Source organism: Acanthisitta chloris, unplaced genomic scaffold (genome assembly GCF_000695815.1).
Source record: "Acanthisitta chloris isolate BGI_N310 unplaced genomic scaffold, ASM69581v1 scaffold6206, whole genome shotgun sequence".
Taxonomy (NCBI): domain Eukaryota; kingdom Metazoa; phylum Chordata; class Aves; order Passeriformes; family Acanthisittidae; genus Acanthisitta; species Acanthisitta chloris.
The window spans coordinates 2,771-13,744 of NW_008679649.1; the positions used below are offsets into that span (position 1 = coordinate 2,771).

Here is a 10,974-nt window from a genome sequence, read left to right on the forward strand (position 1 = left end):
CTTCTCTGGAGCCCCTTCAGCTCCTGCAGGTTGCTCTGAGGTCTCCACACAACCTTCTCTTCTCCAGGCTGAACAACCCTAACTTTGTGTGTTATTATGAGCTGTTTGGAGAATTTAATTCATTAATAAACTAGGGAGAAGTGATAGAGGAGAAGGCAGAATTCATGAGGCATTCACCCTCTGAGCAGAGCAGGTTGGCTCAGGAACCACAAAACAGCTCTTCTGGTTGCACTGGTGTCCTCCAGATCTCAGACATCAGCAAGGCAGAGTGAGACAGACACGTGTTGAGCTTCCAAAAACAGCTGATGGGATGTGGAGGCCCAAGCTGAGCTCTGTGCAAGCCTGGCACCTGCCCAGAGCCTGTCCACCCCTGTCCTCCAGCAGCAGAGATGTTGCTGCTGTCACTCAGCTCCAGAAAGGTCTGTGGAGGTCATTTCTGAGCACTGAGACTCTGCCAGACCCCATGAAACATGAGCTTGTCAGAGAGGTGCCTGGTTGACCTGCTGGACAAGCTCAGGGAGCTGCAAGCTTGACATGCTGAGGAGAAACACATTGGCTAACTCTTCTTTCACTTCCATTCCTTCCAGATGCTCCTGCACTGGTGTGTGGCTGTGGAAGTGTGACGTGAGTGGGTGTGGACACAGCCCTTGGCATCACCCTGCCAAGATGGTGGCATTTAACTGGAAGGTGAGGCTGTTCCACATCCCTGAGGCAGTGCATTGATGCTCCTTGAAGCAGCTGCGTGGAGGATGTGGTTGGGTGGGATCTGTGTTTGCAGGTGGTCTCCTTGCTATATGAAGGTTGTCTAACCACCTCAGGGACACAGGACTTGTTGATTCTTCCTTGCCAGATGTGTTCACACCATGTGGGTTAGACCCAGAACTTGCTGTTGGGGCCTCACACGTTAGACCTGAGGCATCAGTGCTCTGTTTGCCTCCTCCTCCTGCCTTTCCTCTTTCCAGGCTTTTCTCCTGCTGCTCTTTGAGTCGTAGAACCAGAAAGGTTGGAGGAGACCTCTAAGATCACTCAGCAGTCATGCCTGAGGAGTCCAAACTCCTCAGACATGACTTGCCCCTGGTAAAGCCATGTTGGTTATTGCCAATCACCTCTTTGCTTTCCATGTGCCTCAGCAGAGCGTCCAGGAGAGTCTGCTCCGTGATCTTGCCAGGCAATGTTCCTCCAGAACTGAAAAGCATGGCCAGAGGAACATCACCATTGCTTTGATGATGCTGTTGCTGTAGGAAGCTCTGGAGCATCTCTGTAGATTGATTTTTAACTGTCCAAGTGTTCCAGTAAGTGCCTAAATATCTCATTTTTGTTTGCATTTCAGGCCTTAGAGAACTTCCCATTGTTGATGTACATTTTGGCAGCTAAAACCTTGATCCTTTGCTTAGCATTTGCTGGAGTGAAAATGTACCAGAGCAAGAAAATTGAAGAGAAACTGAAGAGAGAACGTGAAGAGAAGCTGAAAAGAGAAGCAGAGAAGAAGGATGATTGAAGAGTCTCTCAGGTAGAGGATTGAGGTGATGTCTTGGTGTTTCGTGATGGCATTGACATGTTGACCCCATCAAATTTGTCTTGGACTGTGAGTCAGAACCAACAGCATGAGCTGAGTTGTTGGGATCTTTATCCTCTGTAGTGTTGCAGTGTCTGTGCACGCTCACATCATGCTCATTCCATGTGGGAATGGCAGTTCCCAGCAGGAAACTTGGCTATCTCAGCACAACATTCCTTCTCTGCTCTTCATCTCCCTGAGTTTCCATGCCCAGCTGATGGCACAGGAAGTGCTGAGGCACAAGGTTGCAGGATGCTGCAGTTAGACCTCGTGGCCTTAAGTCTCATAATTAAGGTAGAAAAGAATCAGAAATTCTTAATTAATTAAATATATCATAGAATCACAGAGTTTAAGGGTTGGAACAGACCTTACAGATCATCCAGCCTCAACCCCGGGCCCTGGGCAGGGACACCTCCTCACTAGATCGGGTTGCTCAAGGCTCATCCAGCCTGGCTGTGAACACTCCCAGGGATGGACCAGCCACAGCCTCCCTGGGCAACCTGTGTCAGTGCCTCAGCACCTCACAGGGAGGAATTCCTGCCCAATATCCATCTGTCCCTGCCCTCCTTCAGCTTAAGGCCATTCCTAAGCTTCAGGGTAGCACCTACAGCATAGACACCCCCAGAGCTTGTGATGGTGATATCCTGAAGCTTCCAGTAGGTCTTCTCCAGTCTTAGCCCTTCCCAGACCTGAAGCAGTAGCTGTTCTCTGACTCACCAGGGTAGGGATTGATGTATGGTAGCCTTGGAGAAGTTCCAGTAGGTGTTTTTACTTTTGTGCTGGAGCTGCAGCCTCGACCAGGAGAATCTGACACTGGGGGGAGACACCAGCTCAGATTTACTTCAGTTTCTCCTTCCGGAACCAACTGGTGACCTCCAGTTCTGAAAGAATCACACAATCATTGAGGTTGGAAAAGACCTCCAGGAGGCCTAGAGCTCTGAGTGTGTCTTGAAGGGTTATATCATTAGTCTTGGCAGGTTCAGAAGAGGAATAGAGATTTCAACTCAGTTTAGTTGCTGAGGGAGAAGAGGCAGCAAGGATAGAGAGGCCTCTAATTATGGTGTAAATGATATAACTCAATAGTTCATAGCTATTAATCATGTGTAACCTCAGCCTTGGGACTAGTGAGGTGCTCAGACCTTACATGGAGTTGCTTCCTCTGTGACAGTTCTGTGTCTGACATTCTCCTGAGCACAGAATCATGGAATCTCCTGAGCTGGAAGGACCCACAAGGATCACCAATGCAACTTCTGCCCAGGACACCCCAACAATGCACCCTGAGCCTGAGAGCATTGGCCATACTCTCCTGGAGCTCTGTCAGCCGTGGGGCTGTGACCACTGCCTCATCCTGCTTGGCTTTGCTCTCCAGTGCCTCAGCTGCTAATGGTGTGGCCCTTTCCCAGTCCTCTGGCTCTTCTTCTCATTTGCTCTGACTCATATTTCTCTGGTCTAAACTCAGGCTCATTTCCTGCCTTGGTGTTTCTCATTGCCTTGAGGAGGCTCAGAGCCAGCCAAGGAGAAATGACAGACACTGACAGTGCAGTTTAAGTCATCTAAATGAGTTTGGCCCTTGATTTTGTGTTCTAAACTGGTTCTCTTACAGAGAACATTGTTACTGAAATCTTCTTCCTTTCCTCTGTGCATTTCCCTCTTCCTCTTATCCTCTTCCTACCTCCCCCTGTCTTTGGGGGTGGGAGGAGGATACGTCAAGGAACACGTCCACAGAGACAGAGACAGAGCTTTGAGTGATGTCTCTTGGCTTTCCACCACCCAACCAACCTCCTCCCACTCCCCAGGCATGGCACAAAGTGAGCTCTGTGCTGTCTGCTCAGCCACAGGAGCTCACACCGTGTGTCCCACCATTCCATCCCTGCCTTGGGCCTCTGTAGGCTCTTACCACAGAGCCAGCAAGGTTGAACGAGACCTCCAAGCTCATCCAGTGCCACCATCATCACCCCTAAACCATGACCCCAGGTGCATTTGACCCATCTGTACCCTCAGTTCCACAGTGCTCATAGGACTTAGAACCTGAAAATGGGGATATAAACCATCTTGAGTCAGTCCTTGCAGATCTGCTTGGAGAGCTGGAGGGGAAATAAATGAGGTTTGTTTTTTTCTGTGAAGATGAGGCTTGGAAAAGCATTCAGAAGTAATTAGTCAATGCGACATCATGAAAATGCAGGTGATTTGCATTCTGAGCTCAGGGACATCTGTTACAGCTTCTTCATCAACATTCCCATTTGCATCTGCTTCTGTTTGACAAAGACACTTGAATCACTTTATTCTGGTGGTACATTTTAGTCACGCTGAGAAATTCATGAGTGGGAACAAAAGAGGTTTGCTTGACATCCTACAACGGTCTAGTGTCCTGAGCTTCAGTCTAAGAGCTGTTGCTGCAAACCTAAGAAAATAATAGGACTTAAAAATCCTACCAAGAAGATCAGAATCACAGAATAATCAGAGTTGGAAGGGACTCCTGAGGATCATCTAGAGCAATTCCTGCCCTGCCCAGGACACCCCAACAATGCACCCTGAGCCTGAGAGCATTGGCCAAACCCTCCTGGAGCTCTGTCAGCCTTGGGGCTGTGACCACTGCCCTGGGGAGCTGTTCAGTGCTCAAACACCTCTGGGGGAAGAATCTTGTCCTGACATCCAACCTAACCCTGATCCAGTGCCCAAACACTAAGTCGTCCCAAGGTCCCTCTGTGAGGTCTCTCTGGTTCCAGGTAGTGCTCAGCTCCTCCCAGTTTGGGCTCAGCTGTAAATTTGCTCAGTAGCCCTTCAAGTCCCAATCCAAGCCACTGATGCAGATGCTGAAGAGCTCTGGGCCTGAGCTGGAGCTCTGCACAACCCAGTGGTGCCAGTGCCAGCCTGGTGGGATCCCATTCACCAGAACCCTTGAGCCACTTGCTCACCCATCCCATGGAGTGTTCGTCCAGTTTGATGCTGGACACTTTGTCCCATCAGCTGCTTCCCTTGACCAGCTCCATGTGAGCCTCACATAGGCTATTTCAGGAGCTCGACTAAGGTGCTGCTGTTGGGTAACATCCTCCCATTAGCTTGTTTAGTCATCTGTTCAAGGAATTACTTGTCAGCCTCAATTACCAGTTGAGTCAGAACTGGATGAGCCACAATATTTCCCTTCAATGCAAAGGGTTAGAAGGTTTTGGAGGAAACATGGGTTGTAATTACCTTTCTGCATCAGCTGAAGGAGAGAGAGGAAGAAAACTGAGGGCTCAGCTCAGAGGATTTGGTATGAAATACCAAAGTTCATTTCTTTGCAGGCTCAGCTGCGTTTTCTGCCCACAGGTTTCCATCCTCATCCTATGGCACTGGGTGGAAAAGTTCTGTCAGGCCTCCAGCTTCCAAAAGGAAGAGTGGAGGTGTTTCATGAGGCTTTCCAACCCCAGGGAGGCTGTGGCTGCCCCAGCCCTGGCAGTGTTCACAGCCAGGTTGGCTGAGCCTTGAACAACCTGCTCTGGTGGGAGGTGTCCCTGCCCAGGGCAGGGGTTGAAACTAGATCATGTTTAAGATCCTTCTAACCCAAACCTTCTGTGATTCCATGATCCTATGGTACTGCTCCACTGCTAGTGTGGTAGAAGTCACACCTCACCAAGGAACAAGTGTAGCAACACCTGAACCCTCATCTATGTAAGCCACGGCAGCAGAGCCCAGGGAGCCTGAGCTGCAGTGAGGCAGAAGTCCAGGACTCTGCTCTGTTCAGGTTTGGTCTTGTTCTTCCTCATATGTTCCAGAACACAAGGATGAAGTCATGGGATTTGTGCTGATTTGACTAGAGCTCAGTGTTAATCCTGCCCAGGGTGAAGTGTGGTGTTACCAGGCGAAGGTAAACAGTCCTTGGGAGAATGGGGAGTGAATCATTTGTTTCTTAAGAAAACCAAATGATGCAATTGCAGCTTTTCCCTCTGGGGAAGAGGCACCAGAACCATGTCTTTCCTCATGGTGATTTCAGACCACTTCATAGTCATCAGCGTGTCCTATGAGGAGCTGAGGGAGCTGGGGGGGCTCAGCCTGGGGAACAGGAGGCTCAGGCGGAACTCATTGATCTCCACAACTCCTGCCAGGAGGTTGCAGTGTGGTGTGGGTTGGTCTCTTTGCCATGGCCCAAGTGAAAGGACAAGAGCAAATGGCCTCAAGCTGCCCCAGAGGAGGTTCAGGTTAGATATTAGAATCAAATTTTCCCTGTCAGGTGTTCAGGCCTTGGGATTAATTGCCCAGGGAGGTGGTGGAGTCACTGTGTCTGGGAGTGTCCCAGAGGTGTCTGGATGTGACCCTTGGGGACATGGTTTGGGGGCGATGATGGTGGTTCTGGTGGCACTGGATGGTCTTGGAGGTCTCTTCCAGCCTTGGTGATTCTGTGATATTTAGTGGAGCAATGGCTGTTTCAAGATACCAGGACAGTAAAACCATTGCAGTCTCTCCCCTTTCCTCCCTCCTTGCATTGGAAGGACCTAATGAATCCACTCCCTGCTCCATGCCTATGTGGAAAAACAGGAGCAGATGTTTTTGCTGATGAATATGAAGCTGAGAAAAGACGGTTATTTTTTCTCTATATATTCCCCTCTCAGCTCTAGAGAATTAGATCTTCTGAAGGTTGATGAGATTCCCTTTTCCAGCTCTCTCTGCCACACCAATTTCCAACTCTCAACTCCCATTTAGATGATTTCCACACTCAGGTTTGCCTCAATGTATTGAGATCTTGTAATGAATCATGTCCTAACTTCTTTCTTTTGTGTTTTTTATGCTCTTAGTTCTCTTAGAAGCACAGAAGAAACCCAGAGCCAGTAATGAGCAACACAGCATGCAAATTGGGAGCCACTTCCAAAAGGAAAGAAGAAGAAAATGTTGGATGAACTTGAAAAAAACTGTAAGAAATGTGACTTTGCATCACTCATCATGTTCTGAACTCAGTTCCAGGAGAAATCAGTGCATCTCTGGAGTAAATGGTGTGGGGAAAGAAGATCTCTGATGCTGAGGTGCCACATTTTATCCCAAGAGACTCAACTCTTAATGCTTTAAGGCCTGAACCAACCACTGGTTGCACTTCAGAAAGGAACTTCCCTCCAGAAAGATTTCTTCTACCTGGCACTTCCTGTTGGAAGTGAAGGGCTTGGGGTAATGAACAACTGAGCTGACACCACAATTCGATGTCTCTGTGATGGGAAAGTCACATTAAATCCTTCAGACTTCTTCAAGTCGTGGCCTCTGGTGTCAGTCATGGTCCAGAGTGTTCCTTGCTCAGGAGTAGATCCCCTTTGGGGTCAAAACCAGGCTTGGCCTACAGAACCAGTTTGGCAGCCTTGTCTTTGTCCAAATGGAGGGAATTTCCACCCAAAGCATGGGCTCCTGACTCCCACAACTGAGGAATTGGCCAGAAGGCTGATGAAACTGCATCTTGGGCCTGGTTTTGTGCTAAGCCACATTAACTGTCCCTTCCTGGATGTGAGGAGAAATGTTTTCCTTGTGAGAGTGTTCAGGCACTGGGATATTGCCCAGGGAGGTGGTCGAGGCACCATCCCTGGAGGGGTTGAAGAGGTGTCTGGATGTGGCACTGGAGGATCTGGTTTAGGATTTAGGGGTTCCAGCAGTGGCAGGTTAATGGTTGGACTGGATGATCTCAGAGGTCTCCTCCAACCCTGAGGATTCTCTCTCTGACTTAGCTAAACACAAATTCACCCATTACCCAGGACCAAAGGCCTCTGGGAATGGAGCAATTAGCATAGCAATTATCCCTTACATGCCAATTACCCGTTTGAGTTGTCATTATGTCATTAGGTTCCCAATCACCACATTCTATAGATGCAAGTTAAAAATCATCACAAATCTTTTCTTTTGCAATGCCAAATAAAACCAGAATGTAATCCAAACCAGAATGGAACACACAGAATCACTAGGCCTCAGTTTAGGCCAACAGTGGGTGGTGTTTACTGCCAGATTGTATTACATGGAGCAGCTAAAATGAAGCTTGAAGTTTTATTTTTGTCTAAATTAAAGGTTTTGTAGGTTTAAATTTGGTTTCTTCCAAAAAAACCCACAAGACTCTGGAGGGAATTTGGTCCCAGAGAGTGAAAAATATTAAGGCTCTTTTTCTAACAAATACCTTCCCCAATTTATATGATATCTTTTCTCTTCTAAATTAAGCCAATACCTGAATTTAGAGGCATAAACCTCTCAGAACACAATTGCTGGTGGTTTATCACAAAAACTAGTGAAAAACCTCATGAGAACTGATGATATTTGGATTCCAGCATTAGGTTTTTCCAGCATTAGATTCCAAACTCTCTGCCAAGGTTGAGCTTTTCAGTCTTCCCTTTGGTGGCATCACAGTCACTTCTGCCTGAGCACAACCACAATTCCGGGAGAAATCATCTCTGCTCTTGTGACCAGGGACAGGAGTGAGGGAACAGCTGGAGCTGTGCCAGGAGAGGGTTAGGCTGGAGAGTAGGGTTCTTCCCCCAGAGGTGTTTGGGCACTGAACAGCTCCCCAGGGCAGTGGTCACAGCCCCAAGGCTGACAGAGCTCCAGGAGGGTTTGGCCAATGCTCTCAGGTTCAGGGTGCAGTGTTGGGGTGTCCTGGGCAGGAGTTACACTGATGATCCTTGTGTATCCCTTCCCACTCAGGATATTCTCTGATTCTATGGAAAGAGGGATTTGAATCTATTCATGGCAGTGTTGCCTGGCTGGATAAGTTGGTAAAGTGGGTCTGAAAAGCAGGAGGGACTGTCAGCACTGCAGGATGTCAGGCTGAAGTCTCCTCTCAGTGGTGGCACCAAGCAGAGCTTGTTCCTCCAGAATGGTTGGTGATATTTGCTACCCCCTGAAAAACACCCACACAGGGTAGAAGGACCAAACCTGGAACCTGCAAATGCCTTTTCTACCTGGAAACACCTCTCAGCACTGACCAGCAGAGCAGCATCACTGGGAACATGGCTGCTGAGACCCGTCAGGAGCAGAAACAGTGGCTCCTGGCTCAATCCAAGCAGACACAGGAGTGAAGCCAAAGGAATGAGCTCCAAAACCTACTCAAATGCCTAATTAGCCTCTGCTGGAGACAGTGTCTGGGGAATATCCACCTGGCCAAAAAAGGAGATGTCTCTGGTGGAAAGCTGAAGCTCTGGAATTTAGAGAACAAGTGTGGAAAACCAAGAGTGGCTTGGATTTCATCTCAGCTATCAGCTGGAATTAGCAGCCTTGGAACATGTCTTACATGGAACTCCCCATAAGGATGTGGCTCACAGGAAGTTAATAATTTCCAGGCTCTTGGTTTGGATCAAATAGTGGCAAAACCTTACAATAATAACATTATATCATGGCAGGAAAGGATACATGAAAAAAAAAGAGAGAAAGAAATCACAGTAGCAAAATGTGAAGTCACAGGGTAAAAACTTGTTGAAGGAAAATTATGACAAAATATTTCCTAGGGTACAAAATCATTGAGAACTTTTATCCTCTCGGTAACAAACACACAAAGCAACATAAAGGAGGGTGAGTGGAACCCCCAATACTCACCCCCACACACACACCATGGGATGGGAGTTCATGGGATTTTTGCTTTCATAACCAAATGCCCTAAAGTTCTCAGATCTGCCCCACCAACTTCCAACCATCTTGATTTCCAGACTCCAGAGCTTTTCCCAGTGAATTCCTGGACCAAGCACAGCAAGCTGGAGCCCACTGATGATATCTACCTCTCCACATCTCCCATCCTGGATGCCAAGCTCTCCAGGGCATGGATTGAACACCCCTGAGCCATGTGGTGGGCAAACCTCTCCTCCTTGTGCTTGCCGAGGTTTGGTGGCCTGCGGAAGACCCTTCTAAAACTGTCACAGCATCCCTCTGCTTACTGTCTGCCCACCAGGGCAGCAGTGGGTTGAGGGCTTGGTGGAATCTCATGAGGAGAGGGTTGGCACTGAACAGTGAAGGAGTTGTTTGGGATTGGTGACACAAAGGTGTCACAACCCTGAGGGTTACAACTGTGGATTGTGGTGCTGTCCAGGTGGGCCCTGGAGGGACATCAGGATCATAAAACGGCCTGGGTTGGAAGGACCTCAAAGCTCATCCCATCCCAGCAGCCCAGGCTGCTCCAAGCCCCATCCAGCCTGGCCTGGAACACTCCCAGGGATGGAGCAGCCACAGCTGCTCTGGGCAACCTGTGCCAGTGCCTCAGCACCTCACAGGGAGCAATTCCTTCCTAATCTCTGATCTAACCCTTCCCTCTGCCAGCTGAAGGCCATTCCCCCTTTTCCTGTCCCTCCAGGCCCTTGTAAACAGGATGTCTCCTCATGTTCCTGGTGTAGGGCTGACACACATGGAAGAGCTGCTGAGAAATGCATGACCACTGTCCAAAACACACTGCAAGCTGAGCCTCCCAAGCAAGCAAACAAGTCCGAAGTCCAACATGTGTCTCCAGAGCCTTGAAATAACCTTCTTCCAAGAAGGACCAGGCATGGAGCTGAGGGTGGAGGCAGAAGCTGTGGTGGCTGTTTCTCCTCACCAGGGCTCATTGACACCTCTGACCCCACAGATAAGTTAAGGAGTAAGTAATCACCCCAAGAATTCACAGTGACAGTGCCCTGGGTGGATATCTCAGGACACTGCTTGAAGCAACAGCATGGAAAGGAAGGCTGATCCCTTCTCCTGAGAGCCAAGCCATGAAAACACAGGATACAAACAGCCATGGAAGAGCCAGACCAGAAGGGACTTGATCTCCAGCCTCTTCCCTGAGGGCCTGGGGCTGAAACAACACAGACTGCACCTCAGGACCTTCACAGCTGCACGTGGGAAGCTCCACAGGGCTGGTCTGAGGTTGTCCTGACACAGCTCCTGCTTGAATAAAAAATTATCCCTGGTTAAGCTCAAAAGAAGGATCATGAATCCATTTTCATACATCCCTCAGAGCTGAGTCTGTGCTTGGTGCCTCAGACTGGGGGTTGGGTTTGCTCTCCTGCCTTTGCAGCTCCAGCAAGGCAGAGCTGTTGATGATGATGAAAGTGTCCCTGCTGTCCTTTCCTGGAAGCTCCACCTTGCTTCTCCGTGGGCTGAGCTTCCCAGAATACAGATAGTCAATGTAGTTTTCAGGCTTGCTGGAAACGATGTTGCTGAGCATCATGACAAAGAGCAGAAAGCCAAAGAAGCCAACAATGATGAGGATGTAGAACGAGGCCATTATCTCCTCCTGCAGCTCCAGAGCTGGATTGCTGTAGTTGTTGAACCTAAGGGTCTTTTTCTGGTCCACAATCATGTGAAGTAAATTGGGCTCCACAGAGCTGCTGTTGGAGTGGTTGCTGAAGGCCATTGGAGTTTCCACTCTGGTTGTCAAAGCTAAGTGAATCAAAGCAAAAGAAGAGAAGCAATTAGCTGGTTAATGAACATCAGACCTAGCTCAGGTCCTTCACACT

At 48.8% G+C, this 10,974-nt stretch overlaps 1 protein-coding gene across 1 annotated transcript; it reads left to right on the forward strand.

Annotated features, from left to right (window-relative positions):
• The first annotated feature begins 666 nt into the window (after positions 1-666).
• SMIM11 (small integral membrane protein 11) lies at positions 667-1,498 on the forward strand. Its single transcript, XM_009077383.1, has 2 exons — positions 667-687; positions 1,331-1,498. The coding sequence occupies exons 1-2, from the start codon at positions 667-669 to the stop codon at positions 1,496-1,498; spliced, it is 189 nt and encodes a 62-aa protein (XP_009075631.1).
• The last annotated feature ends 9,476 nt before the right edge of the window (positions 1,499-10,974 follow it).